The 22,282-nt window shown below is 36.9% G+C and overlaps 1 protein-coding gene across 2 annotated transcripts in view; it reads left to right on the forward strand.

Annotated features, from left to right (window-relative positions):
- The window catches only part of SLC8A2 (solute carrier family 8 member A2), a 101,905-nt gene that overhangs the window by 60,755 nt on the left and 18,868 nt on the right, over positions 1-22,282 (forward strand). The window contains exons 3-5 of one of the 2 annotated variants that reach the window (XM_072429333.1): positions 9,548-9,651; positions 14,574-14,591; positions 16,920-17,044. In XM_072429333.1, the coding sequence (XP_072285434.1) occupies positions 9,548-9,651; positions 14,574-14,591; positions 16,920-17,044 (247 nt within the window). The remainder of the gene's footprint in view (positions 1-9,547; positions 9,652-14,573; positions 14,592-16,919; positions 17,045-22,282) is intronic. The other variant, XM_072429334.1, reaches the window with a different exon arrangement.

Raw genomic sequence — 22,282 nt, forward strand, 5'->3', positions numbered from 1 at the left:
CAGGGATATAATGCTCAGGGGGAGGAAGGACAAAAGGGGAGTAAGAATCAGCTTTGTTCTGCTCTGGAAGGATTGCAGAACCAGTGACAGGTGTCAGGTAGAACAGGAAAAGAAGAGAAGTCTCTTCTGTGGGAATACAGACAACATTTAAGATCTGACAGAAAAACTTCTCAAAGGAGATATCAGTTGGAATTGACAGAAAACTGACAAAGGTTCTAAACCTTCCTCACTCTTTTCAAAGAAAAAAAATGTTTTGCCTATTGAGTTTTTAGTGTTGTAAAGTCATTTCAGCACCACAGACAGCTCAGACAGCCAATGTATTTTAGATCTGTGTCTATTGAAAATGATCTCTGACTCTAAATCAGTGGTGTTCAGCTAACACCACGAAAAGCTTGCAATAAACATATATTGACAAGTTGATTAATAAAACCATAATTTCTATATTTTTACTGAACAGACCCTAAACTCCTGTCATCAAATACAGTAGTAAAATAATAAATAATATTATGATGATAAAAGGAAAAAAATCATTGCACCCAAAATATCAATGGAAAAGCATTGCAGCTCTCAAAGCTAAAACAAAATAGTGCCAAACTTGTATACCTTCATTGCAATTCATTGATGTAATTCTACAAGTACTTACTTTGGTGTTACTTTGCATATGTTGCTAATATGCACATGCGTTTACTTCCCATGTTATGTGTGGATTGTTAAAAAGCAATTACTGGCTGGCAGTTTGCCACAGTTCAAATCAATTCAGTGGCCTTCTATTGCTATCTAGTAGCAATTTTGCTAATGTTAGAAAAATAATTCAGTTTAATCTGAGATCTGGGTAATTTTGTGTACAATTATCTATTCAGGAGAAATTGAAGGGGGCAATAGGAGTGTACTTCTAGGAGCCTGTGCTGCATAATTCTTATTCACACTTTTCATGTGTCTCTTCTTCCAACAGCACCAATCATTTTCCAATTTCAAGGAAGGCCAAACTTTGAATCTGATTGGTGACTTTAAGAAACACTGGTACTGGCTCTTTTCTTTATAATGAGCTTTATGTGTGAAGAAGGCAGCATGGGATTCAGCATCACCAGCAGATGTGTTTAAGGATCACCCTAAGACCCATTCACACTAGTGCAGTGTAATGTATAGGTGCTTTGGGGTAATAGTACTGCAGTGCATCATCCCATATATCATGCATTACTGCAATGTAGTGGTGTGAACATGCCCTAAAGGAAGTTGGGTGGATTGGTTCAATACAGCAATTAACATTTCACCTATTTGGCTATATTGATATAGTTTATTAATGCATTTCAATTTTTTTTTATTTGGATTAAAGTGTATTTTTGAAACAATGACAACAATATTATTGTGTAAAATATATTAAACTTATATATGTCATGTATTATATTTTCATAGTTACCAAAAATGCTTTAGACTCTAAAAGCGTCCATAAGAAAAACAATCCATTCTGCACATTTCTAATTACAATTTGACTGTTTTATCAACACAGCTCCACCATTTTTGCAAACTTTAGAGTATTACTTATTATTTATATACAGTATATTTATTATTTTAAGGTCTGTTTTTATGCTGCAGCATGGTGGGGTGAGTGTCAACCTGGCTCTTATTTAATGATGTCCAGCCTAACTGAGCTTAATTGTATATTGGAGATCGGCCTCAATAAATGGATTCACAGTCACAGATTGAAAGTAATACCCATAAAGCCTGATCTCTGAATTCTTCTGCTACATAAAGGATGCTTCATTATTTTTGGTAATGTGTCCTAATCATTTATTTCATATGTGATATTAAAAAAAATGTCTTTTATAAAGTCTCAGCAGTTCTTGGTCTTAGTTTCTAAAAGAAAAAATGTCATGATTTAAGTTGCTGTGAACAACAGGTCCCATCTTCTTCGCTTCACCTTTCAGAAGTCAAGTCTTATGGTTCTGTTAACAGCATTAGCACTGAACATAAAAAGATGTGTTTTGTGTGTATAAGCAAGGCACCCTGGTAGAAATGTCAGCAAAACTCATAAAGGCAGGTCACAGCAAGCCTGAGCAACAAAGGACATGCTGAATGTTCTGTCATCCTTGGAAGGAGACTTATGTAACGAGATTTCAATCTCTCCTCTATGACCCCCCTATAAACTGTACCCTCTGCTGCTTCACCAAGCTGAGACGAGCAGAATTACCTCCACTGATTTAGACGTAACGTCCAAATAAGTGTCCCCGCCTTGCTGTGATAGCAGAGTGTCTAGGATGCGTGGGCGTTAGTCAGAGATGAAATCTGTTCCCACTGCACCCTTTCTACTATCTGTTCTCTGCAAAAAAATAAACATTTAAATGCAAGATGTGTTCCCTTCACTCACACAACAAAGATATAAATGGATTAAATGCTACAAAGAGCAGTCAAAATCTAATTTTACATTTAAATATGATTAATAAATTTAGGTTAAACAAATGTACATGTATGCTTTGTCCAAAAAACAATAAGTTGTCTATGATTCCCCATAAGGCCCTCTTCACACCTATGCATTGCAGGCATGGTAAATTGTTGCATATTATTGTACATCATTGCAATGTATGGTATTGTATGCATTCTACTCTTTGCAGAGCATTGCAGAGACATTTATATCTGTTGGCACCCTAAAGTAAATATACAGTAGGTGTTGATGCCGCAGTGTACATAGCCTTGCATTAAAAATTTTCCCTGCTTTGTGGTGGGTTAGCCCATTCTAAATTAATAGGCTGATGTTTCATAAATGCGACCAACCAAAATATTGAGGTGTGAAAGGAGTAATAAATAAACGTATCAGTAACAGCTTCAGTGTGAATGTTTTAAAAACTTTATTTATGTCTATAGTTTATTTTCTTACACCTTAAATAAAATGTTTAGTATTAAAATAGGCATATGGAATGGTTTACTAATAACACTGGTCAACAAACATTTTCTTGCCAAACAGAATAAAGTCATTTTAGGTTATGTTTGATGCACGGATTACAAATATGGTATTGTTTTTGCAAGATTGGGTCTAGTTTTTGAAATAATGACCTTAATATTAACCTCATAGAAAACTAATGAAACATGAAAATTAATCAAAATTAAACTAAATATGCCTACGTATACAAAATTAAATTTCTGAAATTCCTAATGTCAATATATTCTATATTTAGTATATTTACAGAACTAATCACAAAGAAGTCATTGAAAAACTCAGTTTGTTTGATTTCCTTTTATGCTGATGATCAGGACAATCACGTTGAAGGCCCCAGCAGTAGTCTCCCATCATGTGTCTATCCCATCTGCCCTGATACCTTTCTTCCATCACCTTTATATCTTGATGGAACCTCTCCCCTTGTTCCTCACTGAAGTCGCCAAGGTTTTCTGGAAATTTTTCCAAATGGCTATGGAGATATGGAGATGGTGTACCTTTATGCTCATAGTAGCACCCACATTTTTAGTTTAATAGCAAGTTTTGTACCACTTCTTCATAATTTTGTGCTTTATGGTTACCCAAGAAGTTCTTGACAACCATGACACAGCTGTGCCAGGCAGAAGTTTCAGTATCAGTCATGTGACTTGTGACATTTGAATTATTTATCAGTTTCCGAATCTGGGGTCCATCAAAGATTCCTTTTTTTTAGATTTTTCAGTACTCAATCCAGAGAATAATCTTCAAATGTATTTTAGGCAATCACCATCCTTGTTCAGACCTCTAACAAATTGCTTCAATAATCCCAACTTTATGTGTAGTGGAGGGAGAATGATTTTTTCTTTGTCAAACATTGGCTCGTTAATGATGTTCGCTGCACCTTTTTCATGTTTTCCCTTGGAGGCCATGTCTTTTTTTTCCAGTGATCCTGCTTTGTACATGTGATACATGTGCATCTACTTTGCTGCCCAAGTAAGAAGTTCACCATTTTTTAATCAACACATCTTTCTTCTTTAAGTTTTGTTGAGTGGCCAATTGGAATTGATGCATAGCAGTTGCCAATATGCAGTAAAATAGATTTCAAACTTCGAGTGGAACTGTCTATGTAAAGCCGACAGTCTTCTCCTCGGTATTCTGGTACTCCCATATGGGCTAGTAGTCCAGAGATGTTACAACACTGCACAAAGTCTCCATCTTTACTGAAATATGGTAGGAGTGTCACCTGTCTTGTCCTGTACACCGTTATTTTAACTTCCGCTCTCAGACAGTTCTTTTCTTTTAGCCTGGATGCTAAAAGTTCGGATGCTTGTTTTGACAGACCCAGGTCAGGTATTAAATCATTGAGCTCTTCTTGGGAGAACTGCTGGTTTGATGAAACACTTCCTTCATATTCACTTCCACTGCTAACTCCTGGATTACACTCCAGACACTGTATATCCTCCATGTCGGATACAGGAATATCAGGGAGTGTACTGAACACTGGTATGGGTACTCCAAATTTCAAACTTTTAAGTTTTCCATTTTTCTACTGACGTAGACACTCTACACAAGTTTTGCATAGCATATGGGAAGCCCAATACTTATCTTGGTCCCCCAGTTTTATACAAAAATACACAAGATATGCTTGTTTCACAAATTCTGTAAATGTTTCTTCTCTGATTTTGCTGAGAATATTCACCACAAATGTAGCAAAACACATTAGGGTCATTTAAACAACGTCTTCTTGAAGAACTGTAAAAACAGAAAATGTTTGAATCAAGAAGGCAAATGAAAGTTTCATGAAAATAATGCTACATTTAATATAAAAAATGCAAGACATCGGTGTAAATAAAGATTGATAATATTATGCTGTGTTAACATTTTGTTTTAGTAAAATCGTCTATTCTGATTCCTGTATCACAATAGATACAATAGACTAGAGCCAGTTCAATGAAACTAATATAGATTCTGGATCCAGCAGACCTGAAATACACTAAATATATAAAAAATCTATGGCAAGGGAAACATTTTTTTTTTTTGAGCTGTGAATGTTTCATAGCTTTTAGGGTTTAAAGTAGAACTAAACTTGCAATACTCACCTATCCTCATTCCGTTGCAGGGTGCCGCCATTCTCCTTCATACCTTCTTCCTGGAAACGATCTTTGGTTGGCTGGTTCGGGATGACGTAACTCCTGCACAGGAGTGTGGGGAGTTCATTCCCGCCACATGCAAGGGAAGCCCATGTTTCCCTGGCATCTAACACATGTGCAGCTCAGAAAACTTTAACAGCTGGACAACAATCAGGCAGGTAAGAACAGTTATTACAGAAGGAACATTGTCTGTCCCTTTCTGCAATAACCACCAGCCTGAATCTCCAATGTTCAAAGTGGGGCTTTATTCCCACTTTAGGTAGAGGAGCCCTGTGTACTCTGTACGCTAGTACTCTGGTCTTACAGCCCTAAAGTTCTAGGTTTTAATCCCAGCCAAGACATTTGTATGTTCTTTCGGTGCTTCTTCCCAAAAAAAACAATGGAAGGTTGACATTTTGACGATATCAATGACATCTAACTGTGGTAGGGACACTAGATTGTGAGCTCCTTTAAAACAAAGTTTATAACTATGGTCTCTGTAAAATGCTCTGGAAGATGTCCTCACTATATCGATAATGATCTTGTTCCTGAAGAGTTGCAATGATTATCTAGCATGAAAGATAAACACAGAAAAGTAATTAGTGATGACTGGCACAGTGCCACATAAGATATGCCCATGTTGGTCCTGTCACACTGGCTACTCATTGCAGCTGAAGAGTAGCCTTCAAACACGGGTGATCTGCCAATCTGTTTTTAACATCTGTCTGAAGTAAATTTGTGTTTTATTGTGTTGGCTAATCAATGTGGGTTTTTTGGTCTCGACTAATAATCTCAGCACCATCATTTTCATGTTTTGTAGATTTTAAGACTTATACATTTGATATTTTCTGCTTTATTATTATGAATGCTAGTGTTCTGATTATTTTGTGCAGGTTTATGGGGATAATTATCATGTTGTCAGGTTTAATGGTTAAGTTGATCTTTAAGGAAAGGGTTTAGGAGTTATGTTAAAGAGGAACAAAAACCCAGTGTATATTCACCTGTCCCGGTTCCATCGCAGACGCCACCATCTTCTCCCTTCGTTTCTTCCGCATTACAATCCTTAGCCATCTTTAGATATTTGCTTTCATTTACATGACTTCCCTTCCCCCTCAAGGTTTAAAGCTTACCCCTGTACACACTTCTGGCAGATACAGTAATTCAAAGAATAATAGAAGAAAAGTACATTTATGCTTCAGAGCAGGTTTAGGGGTTTCTAGGAGCCATCACCCCTCTATGTTAACAGAGGCAAATGAATAGCAATCTATGGAAGGGAATGTGTCTGCATTTTTCTTTTCTTTTATATTATACACACCAAATTTACTTCATAGTCATTTCATTCTGCAGCATTATATCTCACTGGGGTGTTTTGGGTGAGCAGAGGGCTCTTTGTGGGTACAGATAAGCAAAGCCACAAACTGACAGAGGTTTTCCAGCTTGCTCTATATAATCCTTTCACTCTCTCAATGAGAGCGGTTGTGAGCCATATATGCACTGTTTAAATTTGTTGAGAGAATACAATAGTGAATCCTGATGCAATCAACAATAGGCAGATGTCTCCCAGAGAAGCTAAGTGCTGTCTGGCTACAGTGATAACACACAATGTTTATGATCCGGCGGAAGGACTGAATATTGCAGTTCTACAATCAGGTAGTTAAAAGGGACACTGTGTCCTTAATAAGAAAAAATAGAAAATTTGCAAGGCCATCACATTTCCTCTGTTTGCTCAACATAAACTTGTTAGAAGCTGACACTGATGGGGGGACTTTATACCTTTAAAGACAATCAAACTGTTCTCACCTGATATCTGCCTGGTTGTGGATTGTATTGAGTGAATATTTTTGTGAGACATTTTTTTGGTCTTACAATAAAATTAATAACATATGGTGTGAATCATTGGCTGGCAGGATGGTGGATGGTATATATGGGTCTTCTAAATGTCTCACTTCTCACAAGCGTAGGGTTTATGACTGAAACAGAATGAAACAGACTTTTTGTCAGACTCTTACCCAATTCTAGACCCTGAAGCTTTGGTGGCTTTATAGAACTTTGAGTTGGATAAAACCTCCAGTCGTAGGTCCACATTCAACCTGTTGGACAGACCTATTATTCATCTCAGCTGTGCACAGGTTTTTATGTATGTGAGCTAACTGATTCTCAGAACATCAGTCTTTCTTGCTTTGCCTGCTGTGGGATCCTGCTGCTGTGTGAAAAGGCTGACTGCTAACAGAAAATTAAAAAGTATTCATTTTGGTGAGCCCATTATGCTCAACTGCTGCACCATCTATTCTGGTAGTTCTACCTAAACGTAGGAACATTGATTGGTCATTTAGGGCTTTACTTAAATACAGGTTTCACTCTTGTTCAAAAGTCATGTGCTGTATGTCATAAATTTATACCAATAAAGTTGTAATCTCCCTTTTCAAAATCTCGCATGCTGCTTGTGATCATACTTGGCACATCGTTCTTTTTTAACAAAGTTCTTCTTATAATATTATTTAATATAAGTACAGATGACAGTCTCATAAAGAAATGGCCAAACGCTGCATTTTGTGAAGTGTAGCTTTGGAGCAGAATTTGAAGACAAGGTTTACAAGAGCAACTGTGAAGATAAGGACCCTGTGCTCCCTCCCCTGCCTCTCCAGGGAGAGACTTTCCTGGGTTCTGCTGCAGTAATAGGCCTATTATAAGAACAGAAAGCGAAGCTTTTGATAGAGTGTTTCAGTGACCCCGGGGGACAGCAGTCCATGAATCTGGGGTTTAAATTATTCATTGGCAAACTGTATTTCCCTACACACACAACCCCCCTCCTCATTTTCTGCTTTTTTTGCCTATGGGTGCTGGGAAAGATTTTCATTATCAGCAAACTCCCAGGACACACTTGTACATTTCCAAGTTTGCCAGCCACGTTTTTCCCCCTCCCATCTTTCCTATTCTCTCTTTCTGTACACCAATCTTCACAACCTTGTCTCCTTATTAGAGTAGAAAGCACTGACTACATTCTAAAGGAAATGAGTTTATAATGTCCATTATTAAGATGGAATAGTGAGCCTTTCATCTAAGCTTTGGGAATAAAGGACTTTTATGTAAATTGATGGTAAGGATATGAAATTCTTTCTTAGAAACTACTCAAGAAAAGGGAAATATACCATTTTACTAAATAAAATGCTGTTTCTAAGCATCATCAGGTCAGGGTTATAAACATTAAAATGTAATTATGTAAAATGCTGTAAACAGTGTTGACAAGTGTATTTAAAAAATAATCAGAATAGTGACCAAAATTAAATTATCCAAGGCAGAATATTTAATGGAACACACTTTAGTCTATCAAGAACCCCAAAGCTTCCATCCATCTCTAGTCCCAGAATTTTAATTTAATAGCGTGACTTACCACCTTTCCATAGGAATGTAAGCAGACTGCAGAACAACAAATGTGTCTTGGACCAGCAAGATACCCTGTGAAAATTTAGGTGGAGCAGGGATAGATATGTATTAAATTTGGATGTGAGAGTTGTGGACAGGCATCAAAACCCAATACATATAACTATTAAAGTGAATTTACAGATTAAGCGTTCTCAATTATTCTTTAAATGAATAAGACATGTAGTAGTATAGTAACCTAAAAGACTTAACCCCCACCCACCTTCCTTCCTTCAAGCCCATTGGCTAATCCATAGCAGGATAGAGACATTTGCGTGTAGTTTGTTGCTTTCTTGGTATATTCAAAGTTTCTGTTTCTGGATATTATAAATAATGAATTGCCCTTAGCGACCAATTGAGTGCTAGCTTTTATTTTTTCATTCTGCATTTAGATGGAATCTAATGCTGGTATTATAATCAGCAATTAAATTAGCAATGTGATTTTTCCAAACTGATTTACATAGCAAGTGATTGCAAACAGATTTAAAACAGCATATCCTTTAAAAGACTCAACAGCAAATCACACCGCCTACACTACCTCCTTCCCATAGTGGATCTTGCTGTCATCTCTTCTACTTTTGGTACTAAACATTGCATACCAGGGGCACCTTTTCTTTCTCTGACCTAGTCATCCACCTTTTATAATTTGGCCTTCGTCAAAGTTGCTAAAAACCCAATTTTTCTGCTTCCAAAACATCACCTTGAAGAAGCAGCCTAATATGTCCAAGCTAGGTACTATTGTGAGGAAATAATGAATGGTATTCACCTTACTTGTCAGAAGGCTTAATGTGCTGGCTGATTAGTGTATAATTTAGCTCCACATTTTTTACCTTCTGACAACAGATAACAGGTTACGATGGGTTAATATATATAGGAAGCAAGATGGACAGCTTGGAGGAACATCTAAGGACCTGAGAGCCACATGCCACTCTTGCACCACTGGTTTTGGTCCTCTGCTTTTAAACATGAGTATTACAACCATTCCATTCCTGCAGTCTGTCATATGCTTTTTGTAGGGTACAAGAAATATTATTTACCATTTTATGGGTGTGATGTCATGTACGTAAAACATTATTTTTTCTCTTTGTAGTAAAATTCTGCAGGTGAAGATTGTTGATGATGAGGAATATGAGAAACAAGAGAATTTCTTTGTGATCCTTGAGGAACCTCGATGGATGAAACGCGGGATTTCAGGTACCTCAAGAATGTGATATGTTTAGACCTATTATTGGTGGGATCCCGCTAAAAGTTCTGTTTTAGTTTTGGACAAAATGGGGAATATTTTATACCTTTTATATTTTTATTACTTTTTGTGCCGCTGTTGGGCATTCTTATATGCAATTCTTGTCTGGTGGCCACACCGTTCTTATTATTACACACTTGAGAAAATAAAGAGAAATCTCACCAGAAGAAACTCAGAAAGCAAAATGAAACCGACAGTGCATCCAACTATTCTCCATTCTTTTCAAAACTAAAAAAAATTAGTTGGAGTTTTACTTTAATGAAGAATCAGTTCACTGAAAAGTGAGATTTCAGCTTTTGGAAGACTCTTGGTAGTCTCCAAGGTTTCTTTTGGCTTTTTCAGACTTGTGGTAAACCGCAGCTTTTTACCTGCATGCTCAACCGCATTACCAACAGCTGCAATTCTACTTCCTGCAAACATTTACATGCATTTACATTGAGGTTGGGTTCCTGAAAGCAACAAAGAACCAAAATGCAAGAGAAATGTGTTCACTGGGAAATAAAAAAATATTCTAGCCATATTTCCACAGTATTTTTTAGTAAACTGAAGCAAGCCTTCAGTCTTACTTTTTTGGCTGAGCAAAAATGTTACAACGTCTCAATCTCTGCAAAATATAATAAAATTTCTCATTGCAAGTGAGCTGACATGAAACTCAAACACAGAGCTCTCACCTCCAAAGTATCTTAGAAATATAGGTTGGCCATATTTTGCAATCTGTACAACGACTTGTAAGATTTACTGAACCCAGCCTAAACCTTACATCTTCCTACGTACCATCCATTCAGACAGACCCCCATAGTACATAGCTATTTGTATTATGCATATATAGTTGAAATGTGCATGGAAAGCTAAAGTACCCAAATGTACTAAACACTGTCATTTCAGTTTTCTGTGAACTGACTCTTTAAAGTCTTTAACTTTTTTTTTTACTTTTTCTATGTGTAATATAATTGATGTGTATTTTTTATTTACATGTAATTATGTTTCCTTTCACTTTTGCATGCTTCTTCACTGTGCCCTACTGGCCCTGTCTACTTTTTCAATTTGTGCTCATGTCACAGCTATTGCTGCACACATGGGGGCTTCCCTGTAACAAAATGGCTGCTGGAGTACACACCAACTTCATCACATTGCCAGTAATAAACAGTGCGCTCCACAGCAATGGAGAGGAGCACTGCATGCAGGGATAACTGTAGATCTGTTTTAGTAAGCAGGCAAACCACATAACTCCAGTCTTAGAGAAAATTCATAAACATTTTAGCAAGTAAAGTATACCAAAGGAAACACGGTATTACTGTCATTTTAATCATTAAATGAACATTTCAATTTGTCTTTGGCTTGGGTTGGACTTTTTACTTCTGACAACAACCAACAAAACAAACTTGAACCCTGCTGTTGGTTTCTCGTTTAATAATATTATCTTTGCTTAGCGACAAATAATATATTACAGTCATACATAGTAGTGTTGCACAATAACTATGCTTTGTTTGTCCTCTTTTCTCAATGCAAGTCTACCAGACAGGAGATGTCTGAATAAAACAGTAGGGTTTTATTTATCCCTGCTATGTAATCTTTCTCATTCAAACCAGGTAGTAAATAACTTTAAGTGTAATTAATTTTTCCTATTAGCTTCCCATATTTGCTTTGTTCTAATACAGCAAGGAAGAGTTAAAACCTCTGTCAGCTGTAGAGCCATAACAGGAAGGTCTAGGGAATCTCCCCAAGTGCTAGGAATTCCCTTCTCAGACAGTTCTGAGACAAATAATCACCTCTTGCTCTGGGGACAACTTTACAATTTTGGATTTTTCCTCTTTTTACAGTGACAGTGGCAACCAGTACAAATAGTTGTGTGAGTCTGCATGATGGGTGGACAGTATCCAACCCTTAATCAATCTTTTGCATCAAAAACAAGAAAAAAGGTTTTGCCTAGAGATCCACTTTTAATAATAATTGGAAATATTTTTGTTTTATCTGTGCAATAAGTGCAAGAAAATATCTTTTGATCTTGTCAGAAATTCAGAGCTGCCCTGCAAACACTTACTGTGTTATTTGAAGAACCTTCAAGAACAGGACTTATGAGCTGATTGCATTAAAAATGCAGAACGCAAATGTAAAGTGGATTAGCTTACATGTTAAGTTTTGGGCTTAGGATAATGATTAAAGTAAACCTGACATAAAAGACATAAGAAGCCTGCCTTGGCCTATCTCATAAAATACTCATTGTGCCTGGCTGTTATACTAATCTACTGGCTCAATATTTTCTGAATTGGAACTAGCATGGAGATCTGGCAAATCTGAAATGTCACAAGCCTTTTCTATGTTCAAGTTTCTTACTTAAAAATCCAAAGTTGGGGAGGGTTGAACTAGGAAAACTCTGAAGCCATTGGATCAATATGAAAGCCAGACAACTGGGTCTCCATGTTTTCACGTGACAGATTTCTATTTTAGGTTGTGTCAAGCAGATAACATATTTCATCTTTAAGCGCCATTGAAGTCAAATAGATCCTAAAAGAGCCAACAATAAATTATTTGGCATTAAAGATGTTATTCACAGTCTTTAAAAATAGTCTATTCAATTAGGAATTCTGTGGTAGTTGTTGTTAATGGTTTACACTTTAAACAGCTCACATAATCTCCAGTGGATGGGAAGCCTTGATATCCGTAGTTACTCTGTTGCTAGGCAACCTGCAGACGATTACACTTTTGCCTAGCAACAGACATCCGCTCTAAGTGAGGAAAATTCTGCTATGGTAAGTCGTTGCCAAATAGCATTACCTAGTGGCACTCCAGTACACTGTAACCCAGCAACACTGGTTGAAACAGTTGCTAAGTAACAGACAGTTTAGCTTGAATATCTAGATGGATGTAGTGGAATGATGTCACGTTCCGGAATGGCAGCGCATTATTGCCTTGCATGGATATGGTTGCAGACTCTGAGGATCTCCTTTTTTCCTCAGACATCACAAATCATCAGCTGTATTATTGCTGGAAGCCAAGGTTGTGATTGAAAGCCCTTAATGTTTCATGGTGGCAGGATTTTCTTGCTTCAGTGAATTTGCTGATTTGCTATCCTATCAAAAAAGGACACATTTATTTTATTTTAGTACTGATTTTTATTTTAATGTATATATTTATATATATATATATATATATATTTGTATCATTTTTTCATGCAGGGTCAGCTATAGGCAAACTGGGCAATTGTCAGTGTTTTTGTCTAAAATTGTCCCTGTGGTAATAAAACACCCACAGCTGTCCATTCTACCCTTCTACCACACAGTAAACCTTATAACATTTTCTAACAGGTGAGGTTCACTTAATAAAGTGGAACTAAACCCTGGGGATATTCCCCCTGTCGTGGTCCATGTCAGGCGTTGCTATCTTCTCCCTTCTTTTCTTCCATATCCTGATCTTCGGCCATTTTATTTGGTCCTGGATGACTTAACTCCTGTTCGGGCAGGCGGGTTCAGTCGCAGGCCTCGCAATAGCAATAGCTGTGATTGTTGGGTTTTCCTGGCAACAAATGCATAGCTGCACATGAGAAGCTTAGCATATTTTGGCAGATGGGCGAATTATTCCTTTGCAAGAGCCCGATTTTATAGAGCTATCAAATATAGACTATCATGGGAGAGCCTGGGTGATCCATAAAACATGGAATTGATCCTGTCCAGGAAAAACATTTGTCAACTAATAGAAAATAATTTTTAAGTAACTCATTCCAGGTTTGCTAGACCACCCATGTTCTCTCATAATAGTCTATCTTCTTTAGTTCTGGGGAGCTTTGATGAATAAGGCCCAATATACTTAGCTTAGTGAATGAGGTAAAGTTTTGCTGACTTCAACTATCCAGTCATTTACCTTGCATGTGATTGGATATTAGTTGTGAAGTCAACATTCATAATTACCAAGCCAAGTAAAATATATATAGGGAATAATTCACATTGCTACGTGGGCTGTCTAAATTCCCTTCCCTGTAAATCAACTGCAACGTATGTGATTGCATCTATTAGATCTCTATGGAAACACATTGTTAATACACTGCAGTTGCTTTAAAAATTCATGTAAAATGTTTTTGATGCATCTGACAAATATTCTATAAAAACACATTCCCGTATCGCCCATTAGCAATACAAACTGTTTGCTTGGGGAATAAAAAATGAATTCCTTTCTTTTGGGGACAACGCTGGTAGTATGGGGGGGGTGAAAGGGTGCAAAACCACAAAGGAGTGTCAGCTGTCTTTTTTATGTAACATTGGCTTTGTAGGATCAAATAATCACTGCATTAGATTGCAGATTTGTTTTTGTTTTTTTTCTACAATGTCAGTATTTCATTTTGGTCAATCAACCCCATGGTTGTTTTATCCAGGTACTTAGACCTCAAAAGGTAGATATGCATTGAGATACAGGAAATGAAAGCACAGCAGCTTGCAGCACTACTAAGCAGGAAGCAGATCACCGATATGTAATAGGCAAACATGACTGCCCCTCTGTAATACATAATATATAATATAAACAAACAATGATTTTTAAATATTGACTCTAATCAGTACAAATGTTTACATTGGGATTATCAAATTCACATGTTTATCTTAAATCAATGATAACAAAGGTTATAATTACTAAATAACTCTAATTCTATGCCACATAAGCTTACTCCAGTCATTGGAATTTGGATAAGGCTGAACTAATATTTGTGTTGGGGCATACATAGCTCTTGGAATGAAAGAAGGGAGCAGGTAGGTTATTTAAAAGTACATAAGTGTAACTATTCAAAGGAACATTATTGGTTTATATTTCTGTGGTTGGGCGGAATGTGGAATTCTGTTAATCGTTTACTCGCAGCTTACTCATTTTTCTTTCTCTGTCTCTCCAGCTCTGTTACTCAATCAGGGTAAGATATTTTCCTTCTCTTTCTTATTTCCTAAAGTGTACCAGGGCTGATTTCTAACATCTAGAGGAAAAGAGGACAATAATGACATTGTACATAGCAACTACTCTGGTTCCTTTAATTCTAACTCATTCTATCATTTCCTACTCATGACTGCTAGAATCTGACTGTTGCTATGGGCAGTTGCTTATTGGGTATTTTTAAAATGAAAGAAGAATAATTTCAAAAATTTAATAAATATAAATGTACTACTGACCTATTTATTGTCAATGTTAAGAAAAGTGTATTCTATCTAAAGATAATTTCCCACATCTGAATATGCAGTTTTTATTGAAATGCTGAGACTTCAGGTGTCTCAACCACAACTCCCTAACAAGCAGCGGTGGGACTTTTCATGCTTTTGTTCATATTTGTTTGGTTTTTGGATTGCCAAATCTTTCTAGTTTAGTTGTCATCTTCCTTGGAGTTAAAGGTGTTCATACTAGCTTCCGGATATCCTGCTGCATTTTCCATGATATAAAATACAACAGGAATGAGGGGACTTCAGAAATTATCCCAGCAGAATATAGATCTTACCATTAGAAACCCTATAAATGCTGTTTAAAGGCTCTGGTTAGTAAATTGCATAACAGAATATACTAGCATTTTGGGTTTTGGGGGACCAGGGAATAAAATAAATCTGTGTGCTGGCACCTGGAAGTGTTTGCTATACAGGTATATATGGCAGGGCAGATTACCATGTTTAAACTTGCTGCAGGTATACATTGGGGTAGCTTCAAATGTGTAAACAGTCAATCTAACTGCTAGATGCATATCAATTGGCCAGTTGTCCCCACAACATATACAACAAAAACATATCAACATTGGCGGAAGAGAAGGTAATGTATGTTAAAAGTGGGCTGGAACTGACTGATATTGAAACTTTCAGTATATTTCCCATGGCTCTTGGCCAGGGCTTGCCTGCTGGTAGGATAGGCATTAAGTAAGTCTGTCTAGATCTAGTGACTACTTTCTCATATCTATAGCCAGGTTAAGGTATTTTGGTATACCCAAATTTGGAGAAAGTAGAGAACAGGTAAACCTCCAACAATCTTTTTTTTTTTTCCGTCTGCATTTTGTTTGGGATATTTTCCATTGCTCACTGTCCCAAAAATGCGACAGGAAATTAGTGGAAATCTGACAGCAGTACATGCCTTAAGAGGTCGGAATGGTTTGGAAGTTACATCGTTAGGTCTTACTATAAGTGAGATGAAATCTCAGCAAACAGATTCCAATTCTTGGGATCCTAAAGAGGCTTGGGAGAAAAGGATTCACGAAAGATGAGACGCTGATCAGGTTCTATTTTATCATGAAAAAGTGCCTCTGCTGTGTTTACATTGTTTGCCAGCGCTTCTTCAGTCAGGTCAGTGCACTGAACTCTTTTTATTAATCCTTAAGCAGAGATTGAAACAACATTATGTCAGGCACAAGGAGAACCTTTACATATGACAACTCTTCAAGTAGATAGATGTGAAGGCAGCTGAGCACATCAGTGAAAAAGGTTTATTTTGTTGCATATGCCTGTGCATTAGTGTTCACCATTACACTTTTACATTGACTGACAGACATATTGTTCATTATTCTGGCTTGTTCCACACAATACTCAGATGCACAAATTCTTCCTTTTTTGTGGAAAACGTGTCACTTAGTGGTTACACAGAAAACGTCTTTTTGGTCTTAAAGCTAAACTCCATTTGCTATTCTGTCCAGTGGCCTTTGTGTTTTATACACCTTTGCCAGATGGCACAGCCAGGAAGGTGATTTAATTTCCTCTCCTAGAATAGGGGGGCACAGTGGTGTTACCGCTCGGCCTTAGCCCACTAATTGGACAAATAAGGGGCATTAAAAGGATGATAATTACTTAATACTGCTCTCTGATCCTGTCAGTGTGGTTCTTGTCTGTATATGTACAAGTGTGGTTCTCGTATGTACCACAAAGCCTGACAGATTCCTAGTGTTGCCTATTCTTGCAGACATAGAAAAGACAAACAGCTGATATAAAAATCATATGTGAAATATAGTTAATAAATATAAAGCTTTTAAAGATAGAACTGCGTTTATTGGCATTTAAAATATCTACCTGGAGTTCAGCTTTAAGCTTCCTAAAGAGTAAATCTCTTGCATGTTTAACTACCAAACTACAGCCTAGTCTGAGGTTTCACACTATTTATCATCCAGGCCGGTCACACACCTGTCTGTCTTAATATAATGTCAATGTTATATACAATGAATGGTATCTTACATCTTTAATGTGTTGCAGAGCACTTGTAATGTGTCTCCCTTTGTGACTAGATGAGGAAGATAAAAAACTGACTGCAGAGGAGGAAGAGGCAAAGCGGATTGCCGAGATGGGAAAACCAATTCTGGGAGAGCATTCCAAGCTGGAGATTATTATTGAGGAGTCCTATGAATTCAAGGTAAATTGAACATATAAGGCTTTGATTAATAAAGCTCTGCAAGGCTGGAGAACCTGGGTGATCTAGCAAACTTTTAAACATTTTCTTAAAAATCATTTGCTGTTAGCTGACAAATATTTTCCTGGACCGGATCCATTTATCCAGGTTTGCTGGATCTCCAGGTTCTCCCACGATAGTCTTCCTCCTCCATTTTTGAAGAGCTTTAATAAAGCATAGTCTCAGTTTGTCTCATAAAGTGTGACCTTCTAACCAAAACTTGTCTGGACATTTTTTTCTTGACAGTTGCTCCATCATAATATTAATATTATAGGACAAATGTTTGATTTAAATGACAGGCATTAGCTTGCATAAAAATAGTTTTTCTACTTTAAAAAGTAGAATTTTATATGTGTACTTTTGTTTTTTTATGCTGCATTGTATGCTGCATCATGGCAGTTTACAAAACCTGTACCCATACTGAGTCTAACCATCCAAAATAGGAAAAAGATCTATTTATAGTCCTCCCTGGTTTTTACAATTGCAAATTCCATCCAGCTCCTATGCTTGAGAGCCTGGCTCAGCATCTTTTCTCTCCTTGTACCTCACTACTGACCAATGAGGACATTCAACCTGTTATTTCCAGAATTTAGTCATATCCAGGATCCAGTGCCTTCTGGATACTCAATAAACATAATAAGTAGCTTTCAGGGTTCTGGAGATGCCTGTTATTACATACCAAGTATTCTCCCACAATGTTTCATACTAATTTTATCAACTAATATTGTATGAAGCGTCGATCTGACTAGCAGCTTTAGGGGATATTTAGGCTATGCTTTAAAAATTTTGAACTATTCTAAAACTAGCTTCATTACAAAAATATTTAGAAAAGTATTTTAAACCACAGTATGTTTGAATAATCATATATTCCTATACATATTACTCCTTTACCATCTACTGCACAACAGCTAAAATTTAGTATCTGGCAACACACAGAGATGAAAAAAGAGCTATTGTGAGCTAATTTATTAGTCCTTCAGTTTATTTTCTGCGTAGGATAAAACAGTTAATGGACCATGATAAAACAGAGGGTCGCTTTTGGCAGCACAAATCTGGAAGATAGGCATGGGGTACACAATGAACTAAAAGCTGTATATTGTTGGAAACACACTGGGGTACTGGCAGACCAAAACAATGTAAATGTAGGGAAGGTGACCTGTAAATCAATTGTGAGGAGAACCAAAATGAACCAATAAGCCTTCCTGTAAAGCAATGCTTCTTAAAACAAGGATCATTTATATGGCATCGCTTAAAAAAGATTGTGCTTTTTATTTTGTTGGGTATGTTCTGTAGATGTTCCATTAAACGTTTACTGCACAACAAAATATGGCAAATGTTGGTATGATATTTGGAGGCATGTCTTGTCAACATTACCCGAATCTGTTAGAAATACATATGGTCAGGTTTTTGTTTAATCTTAATTTGTGACAAGATGGTTTGATGGTCTATCCTCAAGCCTTTTTTGTTTGTGAGCAATTTTCTGGTCTGTTTCATGAATATGACTTCCTTCTTTTGATTATTACTATTAATATTAAATTACCTCTATCATCGTTCTATCTACCTCTATTTTTCATTTATTTTTATTCATAATTATCTATTGTGAGATCGCCCGTAGCAATGAGGGTGTTTCAAACAGGAAACAGGGCCAGCAGGTTAAAAGTGCATCAAGGGTTTTATTAACTACTACTATTTCCACACAAAAAAAGGGAAAATAAAACAAAGAGCAAAATAAAGCCTGGCCACTAACTAACTGTTAGTTCCCTTTACTAATAATCCAGCCCAATCTAGTGCTGTGCAGGACTCTAAGGCCCTAGCCATACAGCTTTTCCAACGAAGTCTGTGTCTTAGTTCCCAGTTCCCAGTTCCCAGTTCCCAGTTCCCAGTTCCCAGTTCCCAGTTCCCTTGGACCTCCTCCCAGCTCACCAGCCAAGACTGAGCCACAGGAATAAGCAGGCTGGGAGTTTATATCCCCCAGCCTAATTTCCAGGATGCATTTCAGCTGAGACAGTTACACCTGATCATCCCCAGTCCTCTTTAGCTCCCCCACCTGGCCAAGAAGCCCATTGTCATTCAGCCTGGTACTTCAGCCCCACCTTCAGGTCAAAAGGAAAACTGTCTGACTAAACAGAAAAGTACCCTGCGTAACCTGTATCTGGGGCAAATGTATCTGTCATCCTGGATGAAACCCTGTGATTTCTTTGGCCAGCTGTTACACTATCCACTTATTTACTCCAATACACATTACATTGACCTTCTACTCCCTCACCCTCAGAATTATTGGCTTTTGCTTTCTTTATTCATTTTCTTTATTTATTATGACCAGTTAAAAAAATTAATGTTTAAATTTAAATTAAAAACAAGAAATATTTTACACTGATATTTATTTTTTGCTTTAGATTGCCATTGGCACTTTTTTATATATTCATAGGCTATCCTTAACTCTTTAGTTGTAAAAACAAAATATGGTTTACAGAATTCAGTAGCAAAAACTACTTCGTGCACACAAATGAATAGGACGTCACTCATTAGGACTGTGTCCAAACCTGCACTTACAAAAGGTAGATAGGGTGTCCCTTTAGCTCAGCCATGGCATTCCATTACCTTTGCTTTTTGCTACATGTTATCGTACATTGGATATTATTCAGATCCTTCATATCATTGATGAATTTGTCTTGATCCCTATTAACCTAATCTATTCCTAACTCTTCAGTATGTCATTGCACATGTTATTGTTTTTTTTTTTTTTTTTTTTTTTTTTTTTTTTTTTTTTTTTACTTCTCACTCTACAATTTATGCTAAAACTATATTATAGAAATTGAATACATTTTATAATATCCTGACCCTACTAAATCCAAAGAATTTAGTTTCCTGTGACTTTTCAATTTCAGATAACTATTATATGTAAGCCATAGCTGTCAGAAGAGCAGCTCATTATCCCAGATACTTAAATGCAGTTAATATTCAGTGTAATCTGGGAAGCATAAGGGGGCAGATCTGTGGTTGCTTGGCAACAAGAGGTGGCTAAGAAGGTTGTGAAGACATCAACGTGGAAGAGAAAAGTAATACCTGTGCTTTTTAAAGTGCAACCAAGTCCAAACAAAGCAATTTCACAGCAGATATTGGTGGATAAGACCACAGTCTTCGTCAAAATTGCAAGAACACAAAATACCTGTTATAAAGTTTTCTGACAGTCTCCTAGGTGCAAACATTGGAGCAGCGTTTCTCAACCAGGGTGCTGTGGAACCTTAGGGTTCCTCAAGAAGTTGGTAGGGATTTCTGGAGTATTATGTAGTTTGTGACTCTCAGGCCAGTTTAACAGATAACAATGATATTTTTGGCTATCTGTATGGGTGGGAGCCTTCCTACTGGCCAGCAATGTAAGAGGCCTCTTTCTACCAGTACCCAGTTTTTTTAGTATCCTCATCCTACTTTCTTTTTGGTATTTATTTACTTTTTTCCTAGATTCAGATCTTGTTTTCCCTGTACTGTCCAGTACCCCACTATCTCCTTAATACTCACAGTGGATCAACTCTTAGTGTCAAGTACCTATTCTTTTTGACTGGCAACATCTAATTCCCCTTGACAAAAAAAAAACAACTTAAAAGAACTTTAAAAAAAAGTATTTTTTTTGAATGAAGGAGGGCTTTTAAACTGTGAGTTGTAATACCGCAGTACTAACCTCTAGCAAAGGCCCTGACTAGTTGTAATAAAACACTGACACCCCTCATTTGTCACAGCTCCGTGTCTTGCAAATTTATAATTATTATTTTAGCCTGATCCTTAAAATGCTGTGGACAGATTAGCACAAGGATTTATCTGCTTTTTGCTGTTCTAAACCCATAAAGAGGGAAAGAATGCTGTCTAATCCTTATTAGGGCTTAAGCATATCCCCGATGCTGCAGTAGCAGAAAATGTTTCTATACAAGCAGCTCACAATTGCAGTGGAGGTATCAGTCAAATCCTACCCATTAGTTTGGCTTTCTGGCATCATCAGAATGCACTGAAATTTTATTTACATGTGATGTTCCATGTAGATAATCCTACACTGTACAGCTACCCCCCATCCAGCAGATACAACAATAATGAATGAGGGTTAGGTTAAGTGAGTGCCCAATTAAGCAAGTGGCTCCTTATGCATTTAAAATATATATTGGATTGTTGCTACTTTACCTTAGTTTAAACTGTCATTGGTATTTTTTAGTTTTTCTACAAACATACTTTTTTCAAGGCCCATCTCTTTTTGTGAATAAATTTAAAAACTATTTTCAGATGTTACAGTACAACCCTTACTGGGTAAGATTTTTTGTGTCATTAAATAAAACACGTTTTTTGTCATTATTTTTGTATCTCATTGCTGCTGATATCATTAAACCTTTTCATCAGCCTCCTGTATACATGCATGCACTCATCATTGCTCAGAACTTGCCTTTGTAAGCCATGCCTACACAAAGGGCTCTATTTATGACACAGGGAATCAGACATTCCTTCAAACATTCTCTGGTGGAGAATCAATTACTGCTACTGAAACACATGGACATGGAAGATTCCCACCAAGGAGTGTTTGAGGGAATGTCTGATTCCCTGCTTTATAAATAGAACCCCATGTGTATTGGTACTGTGGCTTGTAGATTTAAACAAGGACACATGTGACTAGGTGACAATGCATGGGTACAGTTTGAAGACAGTTTTTACCCCAAAAGAGGATTATTATGGGCAAGGAATGTCACAGCAAGATCAACAGATGATTTAAAAGAACTAAACAAACCTTTTAAAAGTATGTTAATATATGAAGCCTTATATGATTTGTAGCGATTGGGTTGGCTTTACTACATCTAGAGTCTTTTTAAAAAGACCCATGAAAGAAAAGTAGAAGATCTAAAACAGGTAAACTTTCTAGAGATAATGTTGCTGCCAGTTTTAGTAACCATGTAAGGGAAAGCCTAAGCATTTGGTCATGAAATTTCCTATCAGGTTTATTATGTTACAGTAAAAAGCAAGGTCTCCTACCCATCATACATATCAGCTTTAAATATTAATTAAAAAAACACTATAGTGAAAGAAGTTACTAGATATACTTACCCTGTGCTAGTCTTACATACAGCATGAGTTTATAAACCTTCTAGTGAGACCACAGAAAATGCTACACATCTCCAATCCCAGAAGAAAAAGCTTCATTACAGTGCAGTCTTCTCAGTGGATTTA

Source organism: Pyxicephalus adspersus, chromosome Z (genome assembly GCF_032062135.1).
Source record: "Pyxicephalus adspersus chromosome Z, UCB_Pads_2.0, whole genome shotgun sequence".
Classification (NCBI taxonomy): domain Eukaryota; kingdom Metazoa; phylum Chordata; class Amphibia; order Anura; family Pyxicephalidae; genus Pyxicephalus; species Pyxicephalus adspersus.